Source organism: Cygnus atratus, chromosome 11 (genome assembly GCF_013377495.2).
Source record: "Cygnus atratus isolate AKBS03 ecotype Queensland, Australia chromosome 11, CAtr_DNAZoo_HiC_assembly, whole genome shotgun sequence".
Taxonomy (NCBI): Eukaryota; Metazoa; Chordata; class Aves; order Anseriformes; family Anatidae; genus Cygnus; species Cygnus atratus.
The window spans coordinates 14040198-14064476 of record NC_066372.1 but is presented as its reverse complement, the minus strand read 5'-3'; the positions used below and the strand labels follow the sequence as shown (position 1 = coordinate 14064476).

The following is a 24279-nucleotide window of genomic DNA, read 5'->3' as shown; positions in this document are numbered from 1 at the left end:
ATAAAATTGAATTGGTAACTGAGTATTAGAGGCAAGCGCAGCTGAATAAAGACTTATGAGGGCAATATTTTCCCCATTTAAAGCGTGGGCTTCCCCTTCCCAAAAGCGCACAGAAAAGTCACACAGCAGCAGACAACTTGGCATCATTAAGGATAATTTGAGGTCAGCGAGAGAAGGGGGGGAAGGAGGGAAACGCAAGCAAATCCAGCTTTGTGGAAATAATTATTAGCGTAACCCCACAGTGTAATTATGATTCGTCAAGGTAACAATCATAAAACACAACACTGTGACACAGCTCCCTCTGCACCAGATCTGCTCCTCTTTCCAGGGCCACTTAGAGGTACATGGGTGCTGTGGAGGATGCTCCCGGTTACCCTCCTGTAGGTCCAACCATCATCAGGTTGGGCATCCAACCCAATAATCCAGCCTGGGCTCTTCTGGAAAGGCTGGGCAAAAGGAAAAGCCCTGAGTTCCCACTCCCAAGCCCCGTGTTTGTGTGTTCAGCAACTTTCCTATGATCTCCACAAGCCTCCAACTCATCCCCGGCCAGCCTCTACATCCCACACCAGCTCTGGCTGGTGACTTATGGAGCAGACAGGACCCCTTCCAGGGACAATGTTTCAGCGTTACCGGAGGACAGCAGGCTGCCCAGACCCAGCATGGACAGATTGCTGCAGCACACGGGAAGCAGTACTTTCCCATTATCACATGCTAAACCCAAGGTTTTTCAGCACAGGTAGAGTTATGCCCAGCCACTTGCTTTCAGGAAGGAAGAAATAGGTGCAAGGGGGCCAGTAGAGCTGAAGAAGTACCGCGGGCAGCAGGGCAATGGCCACCAACAAATATCCTCCTTAATTTCCCAACATCATTACATCCCAGCTAGTGCTCAGACAAGATCTGAGGTGTCCCAAACCCCCACAGAGTTTAAGAAACCTCATTTATCAGGGATGACCAACAGTGGAAAGGCTTCAGGAACCTGTCCAGGGCTGCAGCATCACCTGCACGGGGAGCAGGGAGGGGACGGTGCCCAGACCCCCTGTGTACAGGGTGGGCTCATGGCTCAGCACCTCCTGCAGGCTCTCTCCCTACCTCATTTTTATTTATTGCCTATCCCTATCCGACCCTTGCACGGCCTTGGACACCACCAGAAGACAGAGAGCACAAGATGGCTTTGTTCCCACAGACATGAACGTAAATACAGGAACACAACCACCTCAGGATGAAGCATCTGCCCAGTGCAAACGAGAGCTCACCCCATGCCTGCAGCATCAGCTGTAGCTGTCTCTCCTTCTCTGAGTGACAGATTCAAAAATGACGATTTTCCCCCAAAAAACACATTTCTTTTATTATTATTCTTGGGCAGGACAGTGCACAAGGGCAGCCCTCTGCACCAGGAGAGATGTGGGGCTGCAGCAGACAGAGCAGAGGCTCCTGCTAAGGACCGCTGCCTTAAACCTGTGCGTGTCCGATTTCACTGCATCTTCGAAGCAGCCGTGCAACTGCCTGGGAGGAGAGGGCAACCCAAGGGGAAAAAGACAATTCCCCCGGGAGTTTTGCACTGAGCACCAGCCCCAAGACAAGAAAGCAGCCTTTGCTTTATGGGGTGCAGAAAACCGAAAAAACTCCCCTTTTAGGCAGCAGCCAGCTCCTCGCATGCCTGCCAGGTCAAAGGAAGGGATGCTTTTATCCATAGGATTTCATAGACAGTGATACCTAGCAGCGTGCAGCATTCTGTGGTCTTTAAAGATCAAACAGCATTTTATAGAGGAAGCAACACCCTGGTCAAAATCAGCTGCAGTAATCATAGTCAGCCTTATTAAACCCTCTCTGTAACTTCAAACAGGGTCAGACTCCCTCACTCTCCCACCTCCGAACAGGTCCGTGGCTGTTCAGAAATTAAAGTATATAATATATACATACAGATGCGTGTACACAAAAACTCATGCAGTGAGACAGAGCTGCCAAACTCCAGAGGCAGCTGCACGCCTCCCCTGCGGAGCACAGAGCCTATACACATTAGCAAAGTGAGGGGATGGACCATGGGTATGGCATAGCTGCGTTCAGCTTGGCAGGAGGAACCCTAGGTACAAGTAGTGCTACCGAGCATCTTTCTTTTTTGTTGTTTTTTGTTTGATTGGTTTTTGTTTGTTTGGTTGGTTGGTTTTTTCCCCAGCTCTTTGGGACTACACCTCCATTAGACCTCATTAGCTCAGCCCTGACCCAAAGGGGAGTGCTGCCAGACACATGCCCAGGTTACACTTCATGCTGTGCCTGAAGACAGGAAAAAAAAAAGATGGAGAAAAAGGAGAAAATAAAATCTCCCATGGACTGGGTAAAGAACAAGGATGTAGGAGCAAGAGCCCAGCGAGAGCAGACACGAGAGCCGGGGACAGGGCTGCAATCCTCCGGCCAGACCTGTTGCCGCTCCCAGATCTGCCCTCGGCCATGCATCCACACAGACCTGCAAGCACGTTTTCTGAAACCACAAAGTCCCTGGGAGTCTAAATCTGGGAACTTTTACAGCCACATCAGCTCCATCCCGAGCCCTGGGTAAATTTAGCTGCAAACCTTTGGGCTGCGCAGCAGACGCTTCCCCCCAGCTCCTCTGCCCGCATCCTGGTGCGGGAAGCAAAGCTTGGAGATGCAAACTGTGGGCACTGAAAGCTCCGTGTGCTTCTGATGGCTGCTCAGGGGCCAAATCCAGCATCCTCCCTCCCCTCTCAGCACCCCCATCCCACCGCATCCTCCTCCGCTCCCCTGCAGCCTGGCTCCCAAGGCTTTCCCACAGCCCCGGCACCAGGCAAGCTGCCGGCCCCGCGCGGCGGGGGCACGGCCAATCTGTCCTGGGCTGGCGTCCTGCTCCCACGAAGCGTTTGTTTTCCCAAGGAGCCTGAACTTTGATCCTCCAGCAGTTTGGCTGCCCCGATGTTTACGAAGCTCGAGCGAGCGGGCAGCAATGCCCAGCTGGGCTGGCCGGGGGCCAGGCTCCCAGCCGCTCTGCTCGGGATGAGCACAGCAGCTCGGGGCTGCGAGGGACCCGCCGGGGTCCTTTCCTGGACGCTGAGCCTCCAAACCCACGGGCTGGCAGCAGCCTTTCATCAGGAGAACGCTCAGATTCCCGTGGCTTGCAATCAGCCCTAGCAGGGAAAATAAAATCTCCCTTTTTTTCCTGCATACATTTCCTATGAGGGACACACCTGGCGGCTTGCTTATTGCAGAGGCGGAAGAGCAGGAGCATTACTCAGGAGCAGGGGATGCACGCTTTGCAATAGGGTGGCAGGGCTGGAGGGGGTAGCAGGTGTTTAGTGGGAACACGACTGGCTCTTAAAAGGGGAAGCGAGCCAGAACCTATAAACATGACACAGGCAGGAGGAGGCAGGGTGGGGAAGAAAGGAGAGCAGGGAGGGAACAGGCACTTTAAAAGTTCCTCTCCCAGTGCTCCGCTTTGTTCATGTAAACGTGAAAGAAGGGCTTTGGGAACACGTTACACGAGAAGACGCTGACAGCCAGAGGTGCTAACTGGGCTGTTGTGTCTGAGCAGACCCAGCAAGGCTTGGGACGGTTCCATCCCGTACGTCAGCTCAGGCTGCGGTTCCTCCAGATAAAGGCACAACTGAATTACAAAAAGCCTGCTCGCTCGGCACCTCGGGGGAAACCAGCACGCACGCAGCCAGGGCTCTCCAGTGGCCAGGGATCACTCTAACCGGCCACTGGGGCCGAGCTCCTGCCACATCCCCTGCCATGAGACACAAGTACACGATAGTTTGGTGCTCTTCGGTGAGGTTCCTACTCCTGGAGTATTCCTAGAGGCTGGCATTACATGGGCAGGCACAAGAACCTGCAGGAGCACTGAGGAACCCAGAGGTCGCACCCAGCTGTAATTGCGGAGGCAGCGACTCCAGACCACGCTGATCTTACTCCACTGGCATTGGTGATGTACTCAGTTGGATACGTTTCTTTTTGGCACTGTTTAGGGTCGTGGAGCAATTTCTAAGTAGATCATCAGACATCCTTGCAAGGATTCTTTTTTTCTTTTTTCCCCCCCTCCAGATTCACTCCGCCTTTGCTTCCACCCCTCTGCAGGACCTGGAGGTCCCAGCACCAGCCCAACCTTGGAGCAAATCCCACAAGCCTGTAGGGTCAGCAGCAAAGAGAATTTCTCTCTGCACGAAGAATAGGGACGCTGTGTGCCGCCGGCCCCAGGGGCGAGCTGGCTCGCTCGCAGCCTGCAGCAGCTGGGGCCCAGAGCCTGCGCCGTGTGCCAGGCTGGGGCTCACTGGGGACAGCAGCTGGCGGGGGCAGCCCTCCTGCACGCCAGCTCCTTTTCCCTCTGTGGGTACTGCAGTGGGGTGGAGAAGGGCCGCTGTCGTGCTCCCCCTGCTGCAGAACAAGGCTGGGTCTCATGGTACCCGATGACGTTGAGGCCACCCGCCATTGTGCCCTCCCCTATTGCCCCCAGGCCACCTTCAGACTTGCCCGGTGACCAGCAAACTGCCCCAAACCCCACCGCTGGTCCCCAAGCCCAAGGCACCAGCTAACCACAGATACCCCAACGAGCCGCTCTCCCATCTCCCCCGCTGCTATGCCAGCACAGCCACCACACCAGCCCACCAGGGCATCACAGCCTGCCCTGCCCTGCCCAGCGGCCCGATGCAAACATCAAATCCAGCTTCCACATTCGGGGCTGCGAGGGCATCGGGGCTGTGTGGCCACAAGGACTGAAGCAAACACCAAGCCAGAGAACTCATCCCAGGTGAGGGACACCCCACATCACACCCTCTGACCAACTGCTTCTGCCCAGGGCAGTTTGCAGCTGGGTTGTTTTTATGCATTTTTTTTTTTTAAATAAACAAACCAAAACACATCTTTTCCCTATCTCCCCTTTGAAAAATCCTGTAGTTGCTATGGAAATGGTCTCATCAGTATGGGAGGAGCACCACAGTGCCAGCCAAAACTCCCCGTGGCTCCCAGTTGACACCACTGCCTAGGAAGCGGTCATGCTGGAGGTTATCCTGGGGCATACCCGGAGCTGAAAGCAGCCATGGGCACCAACTGGAGAGTGATACCTATCCAGGAATCAGGGCAGGGATCTGCAGTTCTCCCAGGAATAAGTAAATAAATCAAGACATGCTCACGCTGGCTGAGGGATGAGATGGGTACAGCTGTAACAAGACGCAGACCCCGTGGCAGTGCCCCTGCTGTGAGCAGGGAGGTGGGCACGGACGGGGCAAAGCTGAGCTTGGCCACTGGTCCTGTGCACCTCCCCAGGGAGATTTCTGCCCTTTCCTCTGTACTCCAGCATCCCTACCTCGGCTACTAAGCAAGCAGGGTACAAACAGCAGCTGTCACAAGCTGCAAAGAGGGTCGGAGATCAGAGCACCAACCCCAGCACGTTGCACAGTTGTGTGCCCCAACACATCCACTGCACGCACCAGGCCAGCCCCTTCTCCCACTCTACAGCAGGGCCCGGGCACCTTTCAGATCCTATACCATGAGCAGATCCCTTCACTGAAAACCCTGGTGTGGAACCACCCTGCAGCACCAGAGCTCGGGCCAGGTCCCCGTGCACCCAAGACCTCTTGGCACAGGGATGAGCGCTCATCCCCACGGCATCCCTATGGCCCTGAGCCTCTGCAGGGTGCAGGGTGAGTTTGTTCACCTGCTGCATGCATGGAGAGCATGACCTCCAGTCTGAGTGTGCTGCAGAAGCTCAGAGCGTCTGCTTTTCTAAACACCAGTGGGAAATGCATCTTCCCCAAAGGATCCCACAGCACAGCCAGCAGTGCTCTGGTGCTGGGGGCGCCATGGCTGTGTGGACACATCTGTCACCAAGCCTGGATTTAGGGAGCAAGCTGGGACCCCCATCTCCATCACCCCACCCAGCTGGGAGATGGGAGGGACGTGACCCCCTGCCCCAGCCCAGGGTGCGTGCTGCCTCCAGCCACACCAAGGAGCTGTGCTCAAGGTGTGTCTGTCACCTTGTCACCAGCTGCAGCCCGTGACAAACAGCAGCTCCCCCAGCGATGACAGCAGGGCAGGCTCTCCCCGCTGTGGGATGCTGAGGCATGTCTCAGCCACCTGCCCGCAGCCAGCCTCAGGGCTTTCCCCAGCCAACCCCACTGCAACATCACTCCACGCCCGGTATTTTAATCCCGATGCATCCTGGTGATGAGCTACCGAGCTGCCTGGTGGAGGGACACACGACCAAAACTTGTCAGCACTCACCGCAGACCACCACGTGTGAAACTCATTTCACGGCATCACTGCACGCTTGGCAGTGAGCAGGCTACAGATGCCGAGCTGGTGTTCCCCAGTTGTGTCTCCCAGAGCAGGGTTTTTCCTACATCCATGCTGATGCCACCATGCTGGTCTCACCAAGCTTCTCCATTCTCCCCCAGCAGCCCTACACGAAGCCTCGGGGTGTGTCACACAGCACATCCCACCTTTTGCTCTTGGTCCTGCGTGCAAAGGGCACGCACACGGGCAGTGCCACCAGGCACCGTGATGCTCTCTGGCATCCATCGTGTGATGGGTGCAGGGTGGGTCTGAGCTCAGCACAAAGCACTGCCAGACCCTGCTGCTCATTTGGGCACAAAAGCCTAATTCAAGTTCTAAATAACCACTTGCATCACCAAACTGCAAGGGGCACATCCAACTCAGGAGCCACGTACATCCTCAGTCTTGCCAGATCCTGAGTGCCCTCCCAGAAGAGCACACCCAAGGGAGAAGGAAGGGCTCAGCTGTTATTGAGCCGCTCATCTTGGTCAGAGATGCTGCAAAAGGAGCCTGCGCTCTGTGACACACGCCATCCTTTCTGGTCCAGATTTAACAGGTTCAGGACCTAAAGTACAAAGCAGCAGCCTAAACGCTTCCCACCCCGATCATTTTGGGCAAAGCAGGCAACACCCCGCCTCTCTTGCTCCCTGCTGGCAGAAGTTTCGTCGCTCCAGCCCAGAACATTTTGCTCCGCAGCTCTGGGAGCGGCTTCTGCAAGAAGTTCCTGCAAACCTGCCTTGCAAAGCAAGGGAACCATCTGCAAACGCAATGAAGAGCCCTGACCCAGCCACGCTCACACCAGGGACAGCAAGCAGGCTGGCGCTGGGGGAGCAGCAAGCCACGCGTGGCCCTCCTAGGGCACCCAAGTGACACCAGGGTCCCCCGCGTGCCATCCCGGCTGCGCCCCGGGGCTCCCAGGTGGGAGCTGCCGGCAGCACGCCGCCTCCCCTACCGGCTCCCCGCAGCCGATACGGCGAATAAGATTACAACAAATATAAACTAATGATACAGCTGTCAAGGCAGATTAGACTGCACAGTGTAAAAAATTGCAGGGCTGTTTAGTCACAACAATATAAGATTAATTTATCAATACAGCTTATGTGGCACTGGAGAGATAACAAATTGAGTAAGTGAATCTTTTCTACACCTTGCACGGGGAGGGAGGCTCGGACCCGATGGGTGCACGGGGCTGGGCGCCGCGAGGTTTTGTGGGCTGGGGACAGCCTGGGGGGGGCGTGCACCCCCGTTACAGGTGCTGGGCTGGGATGTGCATGGGTACCACGCACACACAGTTATTTACTTGCACATTTTCAACCCACGGAGTTAACACATAGCAAAAATATGCGCAGCCACCTCCACCCTTTGGGGGCTACAGCCCTGCAGGCACAGGCAAGCTTTTGGGTACCTCTCAAGGGTGCCCAACGCTGACAACATCCCCGGCAGGCCCGTATCCTTTCAGATCTCCCCTACGTTGCCATCTGCGGGTTAAAAATGTGCAAATAAATAAATAGCTGCGGCGGTAATGAGCCCGGGCTTCGATCTGTGAAGGTGAGAGCGCAGCGGCAGCCGCCGCTCCGAAGGAAGCGCCCGTTTCTATAAATATTGAAATCCGGTAATTATCATCATTAGGACTAGTTGTGATTTATCCGTAGCTCAATCCCCACAAGTAAGAATGGCATTTATTTGCCACGTTTAGAACAGCTAAAAATACCTCCCCGAACCTCGCCTGGCCCAGAACCATCCCCGTGCCACCGCCCTCACGAGGGGCTCGGCCTTGGGGAGCAATGCAAAGAGGGGGGGTCCCCGTGGTGAGGGGGCCTGTGCTCCCCCCAAGGGCGGTGGGACCTCAAGCTGGTGCTCCTCCACCTTCCAGGAGCCATTCCCAGCTGTGCCCCACATCTCCCCACACAGTGCAACGTCCCCTCTAGGAGGCTGCCTCCTCTTGCATGGAAGATTTCTTTGCATTCGTAGCAAAAAGCGCAGATTTTCTTGAAGCATCCCCGCCAGACACATCTATGGATGAGTGTGCTGGAAGCCCTTGTCCTTCCTGACATCTAAGGGCAGGGATCGATCCATAAAACCCTGCAAGGAGCACTCAGCTCCCCAGCCCCTGCCATCCCCCCCCTTGGGGGCACATCCACCCATATCCAGCTGCCACCAGAGGTTTCCCAGCCTTGTCCTCAGCACTGCCGTGCTGTAAGTGAGGACCTGGGGTGCAGGCAGCTATCGCAGGAGGCAGAACCGTGATGGTTTTCAGCCCAGAACACGACCCCAGACAAGAGAATCCCCCATCAGATGGCCTAAATCACCCCGGGTCACCTCCGGCTGCTCCAGCCGGGCTCGCTCCGAGGGCGAAGATTTCCCCAAGGAAACATACCCGGCTCCCTCGGTCAGGGATGTTCTTTCTGACAGTCACGCCGAATATTTCGCCCGCTTCTTCGCTAATAGCTGGAAAAACAGCCATGAAATGGGCAGCCTGGCGAGCCCGCGCTGTGAGGGGGCGGCGGGGATGAGGTGCAGGGCCCCAGCAGCGGCGGGTTCCAGGTCCGTGCCCTGGCCCCAAACCCACCCAGCCCCGCAACCACCACCTGCTGGTCCCCAACCCCAACACATCTTCACCCCCAGCCTCCTCCCAGGGCAACAGGAGCCCTCCGAGGGCTTTTTCCCTTTCATTTAGCTCTCACTAGTTCGTCAATACTCTAACAGGATGCCGCCAACTCACGCCACGTTCCTGTTTTTTCAATTTAATTTCATTTTTTAAGCCCGTCGGTAGCTCTGCTCCCCCAGCACCCGCTCCCCCAGCCCAGCCCGCTGCTATTTGCTTAGGGCCCTAAAGCCACTTTTCAGTCCATTTGGCAGCGTCATATCCAAGGCAAACTGAACTAATTTTAAGAGTAAGATTTGGTGAGACACTATATCAAATGCTTTGCTAAATCCAAATATATTAGGATTTCCACATTCTGCTCAGCCACTAATTTTGAGATTCCATCAAAAAGAAAAAGCAATCAGGTTTGTCTGGCAAGATTTATTCTTCCTAAATCCCTGCTGTTATTGCTCATGCTTTCCTTATCCTCTAGTGCTTCACTTTCTTAATACTGCAGGGCTGGAAGTGTTTGCTAGAAATTTATTTTTGCTATTTATATGGATTTTTAAAAATCTGCCTCTGCTCTCCTCCGCTGCCCCCTGCCTTCTCCACTGCTACCAGCATCCCCGTGCCGCCACCACGCATCTCCTCCTCCATCCTCCTCACAAGCCAGCGCAGGGTGGTACGGTGAGCCGGCGTTAACACACGGCTGGCCTCACTCACAGGATGCTGGAGAAGAAGAATAATACGAAAGGACGACGTGTTTCTGGCAGCAGGAGAGAGGTCTAAAGGAAACACCGAGCTCGGTCAAGCCCACAGCATCACCTCACTTCTATCGAGGACTGGGCAGAATTAAGCCACAGCTAGCACTGGTGGGTACATCTCCAGCAGGAAAAACAAAACGTATAAGGGGCTGAGATCTCCTGCACCGCTTTGCTCTGCCAGGAGCCAGGCAGATGTCTGAACTCCAACAGTGCACGGCAGCCCTGCCAGGAGCTCCGTCCCCAAACGCCCCAGCGGCCCCCTCCTGCTGCGAGAGCGGGGCAGAAGAGCTCACACATCCCAGGTGAAGCTAACGAGCTCCTGCTCGTTAGGAGAAGAAAGGCAGCTCTGCTCAAGTGTAACCAGCTTCTGCTCCCCACGTCCCTGCATGCAGCAGGGTTTGGTGTTTCGCAAACCAAACAGCAGCCAGCAGGCAGGTCTCACAGCTCAGTGCGCCCACCTACCAGGGCTCCTGTCCGGGCAGCATCCAAAGACCCCGTGTGGCCGCAGCAGAACAGCGGGGCTACCAGCCGGGATCGAGGCTGAGCCACCAGCTCCAGCACAGCCTGCTGCAAAAATGGGAACCACCCGGCTCGTGGTGCTGAGCCGGTGCCCCCACGCCGGCCTTCCTTCCCTTCCCTGGGGTCAGGACCCAGCCACAGGCACGGCAAAGCTGGGCCACGAGATGAACCTGAGCTCTTGAGGGATAAATGGAGATTGTCTTTTCGCTCTGGCTATTTTTACCTCCCCAAAAATAAAGCGGTCCTGGAGGGGCAGCCCTCCCGAGGGCCGGGGTGCCTGCAGTCAGGGGCTGGCAGCACCCAGCTGGCCGCAGCCCCCAGGCTGAGGATGACAGCCCCGTGCTGCCCCCCTTTTAGGAGGGATTAACCCCCAGGGCAGCTGCCCTCCATCACCCCATCCCCGCATCCCCCCCCCCCCCCAGCATCACCGGGGTCAGGGGGCTGCACGGGGGCTTGGGATTTACGGCCGATGCATGCAGAGGATTTACAGGGAAGGGGCAGTTTCAGGGGACCTGGAGCAAAGCACCGGTGATTTATGGGGTCGGCAGCAATTTACACAGCAGGTAGCAGCACCGAGGAGGCAAGGATTTACAGGGGCAGGAGAGAAGTCCTTTTTTATTGGTGTTTATTGGGAAACAAGGACCTCCTTCCCCTAATTACTGTGACCCAGGGAGGGGCGCAGAAGCAGCTGGATTTACAACGAGCCTCCCCCTTGCTCTGGAGGTCACGAGCAGGCCAGCAGCGGGGACCCTCCCATCCCAGTGTGACCACAGATGGTTTCTGCTCAGCCACAGCACCATCAGGGGCAGCTCAGCACCTCCCTGGGCTGCCACCGCCCCACGGCAGCGCTCCAAGGCTGGGCTCAGAGCTCAGCCTCTCCAGGGAGGCTGCAAAGAGCAAGGCCTCTGACATCTCAGCAAATCTCCCCTCCGGGGTCTGATCAAGCCCATGTGCTCACGGGGAGGCAGGCTTCCTCCTGCAGGGCTGCCCAGGCTCCTCGCGGGTGCTAACATAATGCTGCTGCTGCTCAGCCCCCAGGCCGGAGGCAGGATGGGCACGGAGACACACAGATTGTGTCTGAGCAGCTGCCAGGGGGTTAGCTTCAAGGGCTGCATGTAATGTCAAAAAAAAAAAAAAAAAGTAAAGAAACTTATGGGGAAAGTCATCTCTGGTTGCTGCTTCACCATGTTTCAGCATCCTCCCATCAGCGTGGGACACCTGGGGAGGTGAGACAGGCACAACGCTGCCCTCTGCCACCCCATGAGGCTACACGACCAGATTCCCAGCACAGGCTTGACTTAAAATGCAGAAGCAAATCCAGGAAAACCTCAGACTCCCAGCCCTCCCCTACCTCTGCTCCCAGTACAAGCTGAGGGCAGCCTCTGCAAAAGGAGCGTTGGCAGCTCATCAGGGCACCGGGAGCAAAAATTCAGCCCTGCTAGCAGGAGGACACCCCTAGATGACGTGAAACCCCACATCCTTTGTGCTGCCCCCATACAACTTGGGAACAGCCCGGAGATGCCAGCACAGCCAGCCACCACCTGGTTTAGGACAGACACAGGTACAAGAGTACAACATTGCACCCAGGCAGCTCCCTCCCAGCAGGGAAAGCACCTTCCAGCAAATCCACTCAGGCATTTCATCCCGTGTTTTTTCTAGCCGCCCTCCAGATTCCCTGTTTCATCCCAGGTATGCGCACACAGCCAGCAGACCACATACAAAACTCGTGCAATATTTGCACGGCACACCCGAGGTTTCGCAGCACTGACTTGCTCAGCATTGAGGTGCAATAGGACCGGGTTCCTCTGGCAGAGGGGAATAAAAGGTGCCAGCCATCGACCCCAAACACAAGCTAACATCGAGCCCTGCCCAGCTGGCGCTGCAGCTCCCACACCCAGCAGGCACACGGCGTCCCACGTCCCCGCCAGCCCGTGCCCCCACCCCCCTGCCCCAAAGTTTGACTAAAGCTCAGGAGTATCTTTGCTTTTATAAATCTCTGCCTTTTAATGATGGCTTCAAGGCTCAGAGAAAAAAAGGCCCATTAAACTCACTGAATAAGTTAATGGGGCAGAGAGAATCCATTTCAAAGCCACCCCAGGCTATTTTCCTCTGGAGCTAAAGCCTGAATAAGCAAAAAGGAAAAATTAAAACTGTACAGTGCTTTGCCAATAAATAACCCCCAGTGTAATCTGCTACAGGCAGGCCTCCATTTGCAGAGATAATAGGATGCAGATCAGCTGTAAAACACCTCCCCTTGCAGGGACCACCACCTCCTGATTGCAACTCGCTGTGCACGAGGAGCCCCCACCTCCTGCCTGTCCCCTTCAACCTGCTGGGGCAGGGGAGGCACCGAATATCTTGCAAAGAAGCACCAAAATCCGGCACTTCAATCCCTAATATTTGTGCTCCAAGCACTCGCCCCTGCTTGTCTGCATCTCCGCCTCATTTTTCCCATCCCTCACGGCTGCTCATGTCCTTTCTCCCCCCCTTTCACCGAGGGTGCTCTGGGCTCAGCCCTCCCCGACCAGATCCCACACGCAGCTGCTCCTCCTCGAACACTTAAAACACAAGTGCGTGTCCCAGAGAGGGATTAAAGAAAAAATAAAATAAAAAATCCCTGTTTGTAAATGTTGATCCCACTAGACGCAGTTTGTTTACTGTTTAATATTTAAAGATGCTAATTAAGTCTCTGAATAAATAAATCTATGCTACCCGCGCCTTTTGGAGCCAGGGAGCCCTCCCATGGGGCCAGGGCAGCCCAAAGCACAGCAGGGCCGGGGCAGCCAGCCCAGGGCGTGCCTGAGCATCCCACCCCATGAAAGGAGGCTCATCTGCAGCACAGAGCAGCAGCGCCAGGCCCAGCTCAGGCTGGGGACATCAGGGGACCCAAGTCATTTGGAGCCAGAGGGAGCACAGGCAGAGCAAGAGGCAGGAATGGGGGTCTGCGAGCAGTAACAGAGCTGCCCAGAGAGCAGAGCCCAGCTGCACCACAGGAGCCAAGGGTTGGAGCACCAAGGGGCCAGAGCCACAAAGCCCAGGTGCTGGGGGTCATAAAGAGGGGTAAAAACTCGTGGCACCGCAGCGCAGAGCAGGCAGCCAGGGCTGCTCCTGGCACAACCGCTGCCCTGCCCAGGGGACCGCACAGCTTCGTACCTGAGAGCTCAGCTCAGCTCCTCTCCCCAAGCCATCCCACAGCCTCACCAGAAGCACAACAACCTCTGTCTCCCACCAGCAGAGCAACCCTTCCCCAACCTCCCACCCGGTACCTCTTTAGCCTCATTGGGCTCTGCCTCCCCCAGACCAGCTCCACCTGCGCCATGCTCATTGCCATTAACCCCACGGGCTCCCTCTTGTACAGGCTCCCTCCCTGCAGCCCTTGGGTGCCTTGCACACACTTCTTGAGCTCAGGTTTTGTTCCTGAGGACACCCTCCATCTCCTGTCCCAACCCAAAGCAAGGTGGCAGGGTGCTTCCCAAAAGAGCACCACATCCACCTGGCTCCATGCACCCCACAGAGCCCGTCTTGAGACAGCGGCAGAGGTGTCAGAGACCCCATGAAGCTCAAGCTGGGAAATTGTCCCCAGCACCACTCCATTTCCCTGCACTGGCACAGCACACAGCATCCTTGACCCCATGTCCTGCTGAACTCTGCTCCCCAGGCTGCCCAGCAGCAGCCACCGAGCAACCCGAGGGCTTTCTGCTCGCTTTTTGGGGAGTGTATTTTGGCTGCGAGAGCACACGGAGGTGGAGACAGCCAGAACTGGGACCAGTGCCTGCCCCAGCAGTGCTCAGCTACATCCTGGAGGCAGGAGGTTTGGGGAACATGAGGAATATTTGCTGGTGATGCAGCTCTGGAGGTCAGCAGCACCCTTGGCACAGCGCTGTCCCCCAGACAGCCTCAGTCCTGCATCGTTGTGGCTCAGCTGAGCGCCCACGTCCCTCATTTGTGCACGGTGTCCCCAGCAGCACCTGCATCTGCTTGAACATTTCCACATTAACTTTTTTCCTTGCAGGATCCACCTGGGCAGAGCTCCGGGTTCGCTATGTAAGTGACAGCCTCGCGCAGCCCAGGGGCAGGGACCCCACCACGCTCTCATCCCATTACCCATTTCTCAGCCCCCCAGGGACAGCACGAACAGCTGGCAAAGACATCAGCGCCCCACGGCCCTCACCAGGGTCAAGGATGAGGTTGCTGGGAACATATTTCCATGCAGGAATGAAATATGATGGGCTGGGGGTATGTCAGCTTGGGGAGGATGGGAGGCTGTGGGGTGAAAAAGGATCACAAGGGGATGGGACAGAGGGGACAAGGGGGCTGGGGAAGACTTGGAGTGGCTGTGCCAAGTCCATTGCCAGGATATTTTTGATCAGATAAGCTGTTTTCCTTCCCACGTAGGCAGGCTGAAGCTGGGAGAAGGGGAAGGTGGGGGTGATGGTGTGTGCTGGAGCAGGGACAGTCCCCAGCATTCCTGCGTCTGCTACAGCAGAGCCCTTGGTGGCAGCTGGAGAGAAGCCTGCTGCGCTCACAGAGCTGCCTTCTCCTTCGGCTTCCCGACTGCTACGTCACATGAAAACAAGCTAAAAACGCCGCACATTTTCCTGGTGCTGCTCTTCCAGGCAAGCAAGGGCCAGAGCCGCAGGCGGGCATCACACAGAGGAGACAGGGCAGGGTCCCCGTGGGGCTGCGGCAGGGAACGGGGTGGCACATTGGGGATGGAGATGTGCAAGCACAGAAATAAATCTGCATTATCCTAAAACCTGCATCATCCCCAGCCTCCTTTTCCCCCGGACCCCATAGTGACACAAGTTGGCTGCTCAATAGTTTTACATAAGCGGGGCGATGACTGCTGAGCAGCCTTCCAAGGGGCGCCCAGTGGAGGAGAAGATTTTAATCTCTCTTCCTTGAAGTGAAGCCGGGCCCTGAGCCACGGAGCAAAAGCACAGCTCTGACCAGCGCCCGCCACCCACCTCCCGGCTCAGCACCCCTCCAGACCCAGACCTCACCCCGAGGTGGTGCTGGGGACCCATTTGCTGTTGCGTTGCGGGACCACTGGGTGTCACAGCCCTTCCACCACGCTGGCGGCACGTGCCCGCTGCCAGCGGGGAAACAACCGGCTCGTCCTTGGCCCCGCTGCCAGGGAGGAGGAGACTTCTTTTGGAAGCCCCACGTTGAGGATGCTGCAGGGTCAAGACCAGTTTCCTACCACTTTTTCCTTTCTCCATCCCACAGCGGGCTCTTCTCAGCCCCTCTCTCTAGGGAAGGAGACGTGGCCTCTTTAATCCTCCAGCCTCCATCCAGCCCCTGCAGCAAAGAGTTAATTGGAGGAGCTGAGAGCACCGCACTCACCCCGGGGGCATCCAGAGACAGCTCTCAGCCTGTGCCCTCTTGCCTCTGCATCCAGGATTTCCCTGGGGACGCCTCTCATGGCTGTTTGACACCACAGGACTGGCAGCCTCTTTTTTATCCCCCCTTGTGCTGGGCATTCTCCTAAGCCAGGGATGAGCAGAAGGATCTCCGTCCCTTGGTATCGCTTGCAGGCTTGTACTGCTGCTCCGTGCCTCAGTTTCCCCATCAGCGAAATGGGCAGAGGTTTTAAGGGCTTCTCAACCAGCAGCTGTGACAACTGGCAGCGCACCGTCCCTATCAGGCCCATCCCACCCAGCATTTCAAACAGACCACCCGCCTGTGGATCAGCATCCTCCAAAAAGCTGCAAACCGCCCCAAATCCCAGCTCGGCTCTGGCCAGGTCTCCTGCGGCACCGGTGCGACAGCTCCCTCTGCGTGGGGCTGCTCTGACCGCGTCCTCTGGCAGCTCCGTGGGACGGGTCCCGGGGGACGGCGACACCTCGGGGTGCTGAGCAGGGGGGGACCTGCCCGCAGGGATGCGAGGCTGCGGAGGCACCGGCAGCAGCCTCGCCCGAGCCGTCTCCCGCAGCCGCTTGCCCTCTAGCGGCTCAGCCGCCTTCCGAAAGCAGGAGGGAAGAGGCTGCGAGAGCGGAGGAGAGGCTGGGGAGGGAGCGTGGGGCAGAAACTCGAGTGGGCTGGGGGCTGCAGCGCATCCAGTGAGATGTTCGTGCACAACACGCGACCCTCGTGTGCGTCCCGCAGCAAGGAGCTGCCCCTCTGTGTCCCCCCCCCCGCCCCCGGCCACGCAAGGGGGGTTGTTGTGTGCCCCTAAATGCAGGAGGTGGGAGGGAGAGAGGGAAACTGGGGCAGACCGGAGCCCGCAGGCTGCTGCCAAACACACCTGCTTAAAAAGCATCCACGCAACCTGCCCAAACCCCCGCTGCAGGGAGCCCAAAGCTCAAAATTACTGCTATTTGCCCGTGCCCCATAAATAACGCCGAGCAGGTGAGCTGCGAGCATTACTAGCACTCAGGTTTGAGTTCTGCATCACTGAGAGCGAGCTGTGGGATCCCCGGGGACATCCAAGGGGTCTGTCTGGGGGTTCACAGAGAAAGCTGGGGTTGCAAATGCCCCAGGCCAGATGTAACACATCTCCAAGCCCCAAAGAACAGCAAGGTAAAGGTTTCCTCAGTTTCTTCCCCCTAATCCTTGTTTCCCTCGGTGGAACACCTGCCTTAGGCCTGGAGCATCCTTCCCAGAGCATCCTCCCGGCCCAGGGAGAGGAGCCAGCAGGCAGAGCTGACCCGGAGCTCCCCAAATCCCACAGGAGACAAGGAGATGCCACATGCACCCCGAAACCCAGCTCCTACAGCCCAAGCCCTGGGTTCGGCACAGCCAGAAAACCCCTGGGAGTCCTGGCAGGCACCAAAGTTGTCTCCTTCTGGACAAATACCTGGCACGGGCCCTCGGCAGAGGCTGGGGCTGGGCATGTAGACATGGACAGGCTGGGATGAAGCACACAGGGGCACAGACAGACACTGACAGGCCAAAGCAGGTGACCCAGCCCAGCAGCAATCCCACAGGCAGCTGAGGCAGGGCTGTAACTCTCCGGTGCCTGATGCCCTCTGCTCCCAGCTTGGCCCTGGCTGGGAAAGCCAAGCTGAGACCTGAGCAGCTCCTCCAAAACCCATCTTTTATAGCACATCTGTCCCAGATCCTTCTGCTCTGCCCCTGCACAGAGCCTGGCAGGCTGCAAAAGCACAGCAGGCCGCAGACATTGCCTGTGCCAGGAAAGTGCCTCCCTCCAGGACTGTTCAGCAGAAAGGCCACCAGGGCAGGGCACGGACCCAGCAAGCTTAAATGTTCCAAAAAATAAGGCAGCACCCACTTCAGACCTGATCCCCTGCTGCAAGGAGCAACACCATGGCAGCCAGGACAGGTACTCCCAGCTTAAGCTGCCTCCAGGACACCAAAACCATCGTCCCGAGCATCCCGAGCACCTCCTTCCACCCACACAGCCTTGTGCAGTGCCCGCCTCCCCCTTGGTGCCTTGCTCTGGGACAGCTGCTCTGCGCAGACAAGAGCTGCCCAAAACGAAGCTGGATTGAATTAGGGACCTTTCAGATGGTCTCTGCAGCAGCCAAAACCTCAGGGACCAGGCAGAACAGCGGGACGGGGCGGCTTTGGGGAGGCAGAGCCCTTGGTCCCCAGGGAGCATCAGCACACGAGGCACAGCAGGCGAGCTGCGGCTGGTTCAGAGGGGGAGAAGCCTGGGCCCTGTTGCACAAAGCGGAGCCATCCCAGCACCACCAGTGCCTGTCTGCCCACCGTGCCAGCAGCGAAGGGGTGCTGCAGCCCTGTACCCCCTCCTCCGGAGCCCCCAGCTCTCCCCCCGCCATCCTGTGCACAAGTGGGGGCTGGCACCGCTGCCCACCCCCGTGCACCCCGCTCTTATGCCTTTCTCCCACCCTCAGCCATGCCCATGGGATGGAGCTGATGCTGCCATGGGACAGCCCAGAAGGAAAGGATGGGGCTGCTCCTCCTGCCCCCAGGGGGAAACCCCAAGGGAGATGCTTCCCCTTGGGCTTGCGAGCAGGTGAAGCCCCAAATTCCTCCATCCCTCGGTGCTCCATGATGATCCATCTCCTCTTGGACTGTTCTGAACTTGTCCTGTCTGCCTGAAGGCACCTACGAGCTGCACAGATACACCCTACAACTCTACCCGCTGGGGGCATTTTACCCTAAATAAACCATTCTCCCCACCGATGTCAGATAACAGAGCGAGGCAGCCAGGCTTTCCACACAGGGGACATCTCCCCACCTGGAGGGAGCCCAGGGGTGACAAACACAGGCCACCGCCACCGCCGCCACCTACCTGGCAGCATCTCGGCAGTGCCATGGCAACAGCTGAGGAGTAGGGAGGCCCAGATGGCAAACTCCTCCGTCCGTCCTTCCCCACGCGCCGTGCCGGAGCACGCACGCCCTGCCCACGCCGCCAGGAGGGTGGCTCCCCGGGCACGCGGCACCACAGGCGAGCCCGGCCTCCCCCAGGCCCCTACGGGGAAATATGGCCTGGCTAGGTGGCACCAGCCTTGCCCAGCCCCGTGGGGCACGGCTGGGAGAAGAGAAGCAGCAGGAATCAGAGCAAAGGCCTCTGGCACCCAGAGGTGGGGCACCACACCGAGGGCACCCATGGGCCTTGGCCTCCCTGCCAGCCTCTGTGGGCAGTGCCATGGGCCAGGTGCCTCCCGTCCTCCTTGCTGTGGTGGCACCTGGGTTTTGTCTGTCACAGAGATGGCAAAAATAATCCACAGCTCCTGGTGGGGACATATCGGGGTGGGGGGGTCATGCCCTGCACTGGGTGTGAGGTGGGTGCACCCCCCAGAGGTGGACCCTTGACGAGCTGAGCCCGTATTTTGGACACGAATAAGGCCCTGCTTGCCCCCCCCCATGTCCCATCTTTCTGTTCACCAGCAGGAGAGGGTGGAGCAGAGCCCACCACCCCTCCCAGGCCCTCCCAGGCCCTGAGCATCACCTCCCCCAGCTGGGGGGACGGGGCTTAGCCCCCTGCTCGCCCCCGAGCCCCACGGACAAAGGCACCTCTGCCCACTTGCTGCCCACAAACGAGGCAAGCCGCCTAACGAAGCCGAGCCCCCGGCGAGCATGGCAAGCAGGGGAAGCACCACGCAGCGCCGATCTGAATCAGACCCATCTGCTGGAGTGATTCAGCGGCGGCCAGGCTGGGTTCGAGGCGCCCTCGCCCCAGCACCCGCTGATGGCCAGCAAGGAGAGGCCAAATATCGAGCATGGAGGGTGCTGGACCCAATGCCAGCCATGCAAGAGCATGAACCTGGGTTCCGCCTGGCTCTGAGGGACTCCTCCTTCGCTAGGAAGCAGCCTCACCACCCAAAACATCCCCCTGCTCCATCAGCATCCCACACAAACCACCACCACCTCCCCAGGAAACACAGACCTCCTGGGGAAAGTTGGCACTCATGTTCGGTCTGGGCCCCTCGTGGCATTTTGGGGCTCAGCCCGGTCCTGCACCCTCCTGGTCCCGGGCCCAGACCTAGGGAGGAAGGTGTGGGGCTGGCAGCAGCGCAGGTGGGAGCTGGAGGGGGAGCAGAGATGCAGCCAGCAGAAACCAGCACCCTGTCCTCACCCCCGGCTAAGAGCAGCTCCTCTCCAAAAAACAAAAACAAAAACAAAACAAACAAAAAAAAAAAACAGCATCTGCGGTTCTGGAGTTGGGTCTTTTTCTTCTTTTCTCCTTCTCCTTTATACAGGCTGCTTATCAGCATTTTCCAGTTTCAAAGCAGTAAAGGCATTTTCTGGGCACAAAGGACTCGCGCAATAACACCTCTCGCAGCAGTTCAGACCCATGTGTGCACCTGACAACACGCACTCGCTGCCGAGCCTTCCCGGTGCTGGCCATCCCACAACGGGTTAAAACCAAACCACAACAAACAGCGAGCACAGGGAAAAAAAAAATAAAAAAACATGAGTTTCTCTGACTTCCCTGAGCATCACCCACGTCCCTCTGGCAGCGCAGAGGAAACGCTCCGGCCCCGCGGCGCAGGATAAATGTGGGGTGTTTGGAGGGTGGTGGTAGCTCCACGTTCACTTTCCCCACTCCTGTGGGGTGGGCAGAGAGGGTTTGCTGGCCGGGGGACAGAGTGAGTGTGTGTGCTGCAAATCTGCCTGGGCACTGCATGGACCCGTGAGCCAGCGGGGAAAGCGGCTCCAGTCATCTTTCCCCAGCAAAGGTGACGAGCAGAGCTGCGAAAGAAGCACTGCAATTACTCCATGGCTCTGCTGCAATTGCTCTGTGACCAAATAAAACAGCCTCAGGACCCGGCAGAGCACCCTGCCTCCATGCAGCCATGCGATTGGGGTGAAAAATAAATAAATAGCCCTCCATTAGTCATTTCAAACCTTGCTGCATTTAACTGCCAGAATAAAGGATTCCACCTCTTCGCTGCTCAACTCCCACTGGCAACTTGCTCTGGGGGCTACATTTCCCTAAATGCTCACATTTCAATTAGCATTAGAATAATGAAATGGCTCAGAGTTCATCTCACCCAAAAATGTACTGGAAAATAAAGAGCCGAGATTGGAAGCGATGAGGGTTTTTCACGCAGACACACACGCACACACACAGCAGGATGGATTCAGGAGGAGGAAATCTATTCCTTTCTCGACTCCACGCTGATGAGATTAACATGGGCTTTGCTAACTGCCTCTCCAAACAAGGATAATGCAACTTCAAGTTGATTTTCCAGATAAACAAGCATGCAAACAAACGCAAAGTGCTCAACTAAAAATATCTCCCGGCTCCGACGCTTCTCCCCACCACCACCCCGAGACGAAAACACACAAACCCTGCCACAGCTCCACGGCGAGCTGCAAAATTATGACAATGCGAGTTAAATTAGTTACTTAAGGGATGTCGTGCTCTGCCCTATTTCCCCCCCACATACCCCTCACGGAGGCGAAACCGCAGATTCCCCACATACACCCACCCAGGGCAGAGAAGAGAACATTTTCTGTTGTGGGATGAAAAAATGACACTCTAATCAGCTCCAAAGTCTGGAAAAAAAGAGCGAGCAGCTCGGAACTTGCTTTTCTTGCCCGATTTGGGTATGTGTGGCTGTGTGTGGCTCTGGCCGGGGTGTTCTCCCCCCTCCCTTGGCAGAAGCAAACAGTTAAAGGCGGCAGCAGCTTCAGCATCCTCGCCCGCTGCTCTCTCCTGCTAAGGAACCAAACCTCATTGACTTTATTCCTTTTAAGCTTCGGCCAAACTGTTGCTGGGCTTTTTTTTCTTTCAGATGAAGGAAGGGAAAAGCCCGATCCTTGTCCTCCGCAGGCTGAGATGGGGCGAGCGGAGCCAGGCAGCGCAGCAGCACCCAGGGCACCTGAGCCCAGCACCCGCAGCCCAGCCCCGCGCCCTGCCGCCGGGGAGCCCACTTACATCGAAGTGATGTTCCTTGAGATGTCCGTGATGTTGATGCTCGTGTTGCCATTGCTGCTGCCTGAATCCTGCCCTTCCAAGAGAGGGAAGAGGTTCCCATCATCCAGCTTCTTGCAATTGATGTCTGTCTTGCTGCAAAGACAATTAGCAGGGCAAGCCAGCACCGAAAGCAGATAGTCTCCCCAAATGCTCCAGAGCAAAAATACCCTCCAGAAAGTGCACTTGGTAGGGCAAAGAGAGACATCCATCTCCGATTGCTGCTTCTAAAAAAGAGGAGGAGGAGGAAAGGGGGGATGGAGGGAGGGGAAGGGGGGGAAAGGGGGGAAGGAAACAAAGACGGAGGGAGGCAAAAAAAAAAAAAAAAAAAAAAAGACACACAACGAAAAACCTCAAGCGATCAGATGCAAAAATCCTCCAGCAGATGAAATCATGCTGGCAGCTGGCTCGGAGAGGCTGTAATTCCCGCTAGGGCAGCGGCAGCGGGCGGGGATGCATGCTGGCCCGGCCACCCGCCCGCCGCTCCGGAGGATCGCAACGGAGGCTGGGGAGGCAGCCGGGGGAAATAAATAAATAAGGCAAACGGTGCGAAAGTCACCAAGTCCCACCTACTGGGCAGAATTAAAATTGACACACCTGCAAAAAAAAAAAAAAAAAGGGGGGGGGGGGGGAAACACAACACAGCCCCCCCCTCGCACACACACACAAGGAGGGAGAGGAGGCTGGGGAGAGGAGGGGGAGACCCCCCCTTCCCATCGCTTCCCTCCCCCGGCCTGGGCAGCCCTGCTGCAGCGGGCACCAAAAAAAAAAAAAAAAAAAAATAGCAGGGGGAGGAGGAGGAGGAGGAGGAAGAGGAGGAGGAAGGCTTGCAAAGCGAGCCGGGCTCTGCGCGCTTCCCTCTCCGCAATAAAAAGGATTCCCCACCCCCCCTCCCTCTCCGCCAAAATCAAGGCAGGGGAAGGGGGGGAGAAAGGGGAAAATCCCACCCCAGCAGGGCCGGAGCCCCAGCCAGCGGAGGAAAAGTTGCAGCTGGGGTTGAATTTGTGCTGGGGGGGGGAGCTGAGGGGCTCTGGCTCGGCTCCTGCTTTCTCAGGCTCTTTGGGAGGAGGACGATGCTGCCTTTCGCTTGGTCGTTGGGTGTTTTTGGCCCCCCCAATCCGGACAGATGGGTGGAGGGGAAAGGAAGGCTGGACTGAACTGGAAGAGAATAAAAGCCAGTGTGGATTACAGCAATTTAAAATATATATATTTATTTATTTATTTTCTTTAGAGGATCCTAGCAAGGGGCTGATCAGACGGCTGGGTGGGGGGAAAAAAAAAAAAAAGAAAGGCGGCTGGAGAGCACCCAGGAAGGACTTTCTAGAAAAGACACACACACACACACACACCCCTCCGAAAGGCAGCAGGGGCTCAGTCGGGTGCCGGAGGTGCAGGCACAGCACCCAGGGCCGGGGGCTCCCATCCTCCCTCCCCTGCTTCCCTCCTGCAGCAGATTCTGCAATCAGACATGCAAAAAAAAAAAATCCTGAAAGAGGAAGACTGAAGTGTTGAAAAGGCTGAGCTCAGAGTGCCGAAATGGCATCAGGAGAGCAGTGAGTGCGAGCTGAACAGCAGAGCAAATTAAGATGCATGGTGCATTTTTGGCAAGCACAAACCCAAGCAGATCAGAGCGCTGCTTAATTTGCTCGGCTTTTCTACAGCGCTTTTCTGCATGCCTTTTTTTTTTTTTTTTTCCCCCAATAGTTTCATGTCTCTGCTCCTCTGCACAGAGGCACGGCGCTAAGGGGACAGGAGAAGGGAGGAATTACAGGTGGAGGGCTCCAAATATTTCCAGGGTCTGCCTCTGCCAGGCTGCATGCCGGGAGGGGAGGCAGGCAAATCTCCGTGGGGGGCTCAGCCATCACCTCCGGGCTCTGCTGTGCACCCCGAGCCATCCTAGTCTGGCTGAAGAAGCAATAGGATTTGGAAGAAAAAATTAAAATAAATAAGAAAATAAAAGAGAAAAAACAATAAGGAAATGCAGGGGGGATTTGTCCACCCCCAGCCATGCCCACGGGAGCTGGTCCCAGCAGGGCTCGCGTGCTCCCCGATTGCACGCCCCCATGTCACAGGCCTGGAAATGCCCCTGTGGGGCACCAAGGATCAGTCCTGCTCCTGGGGGGGAAAGGCAGTTTATGGGGTGCCCCTTGGGGAGCAGGGCTCCCGTCCAGTGAATAAATGGCGAGGTCGGAGGGCTGGTTTCTCCCCTAGCCCCACCTGCTTGGAAATTACTGAAGCGAAACACCCGGGTCCCCATGGAGGAGCCTTTGGGGACCCCCCGCAGCCAGCCCCGTGCAGGCTTCTCCCCCTTCTGCAGGACGTGAGGAGATGGGGATGAGGATGAGGAGGGACTGGAGGAAATGTTCCTCCTGCTCCTGGACTGACCTGGGTGGGAACAGGAGGGAAGCAGCTGTGTGTGCTGCCAAGACCCCCCAGCAAAGTCCCGTCCCCCCCTAGTCCTGTGCTACCCCTGGAGCTCGTTCTGTGCTTCCCACCTCCCTCGCATGAGCAAGGCTGAACTTGGTTGAAGCAGGAGAGGTCTCTGGTTGTGTGCTGGGGGCTGTGCTGTCCTGGGAGAGATGCTGGAGCCCACCCGTGCCCTGATCCACTGCCCCGTGCCAGGCTGACGGGCAGGATTTGTGCCAAGGCACAGCTTCCTCTGCAGCGAACAGATAAAGCCGCCGCTCGTGGATGAAATGTGGCTGGGCAAAGTGGGGGAATGGAGCAGACGCTCAGAGGAGGTACTGAAGAGGAGCTCTTGGGGGTTCACAGCTCGTGTTTGC

At 57.1% G+C, this 24279-nt stretch overlaps 1 protein-coding gene across 5 annotated transcripts in view; it reads right to left on the bottom strand.

Annotated features, from left to right (window-relative positions):
• NTRK3 (neurotrophic receptor tyrosine kinase 3) overlaps nucleotides 1-21708 on the bottom strand; it is a 192419-nt gene extending 170711 nt beyond the window's left edge. For all 5 annotated transcript variants that reach the window (XM_035554697.1, XM_035554694.1, XM_035554695.1 and 2 more), the window contains exon 1: nucleotides 21461-21708. In XM_035554697.1, the coding sequence (XP_035410590.1) occupies nucleotides 21461-21708 (248 nt within the window). The remainder of the gene's footprint in view (nucleotides 1-21460) is intronic.
• Between the last annotated feature and the right edge of the window lie 2571 nt (nucleotides 21709-24279).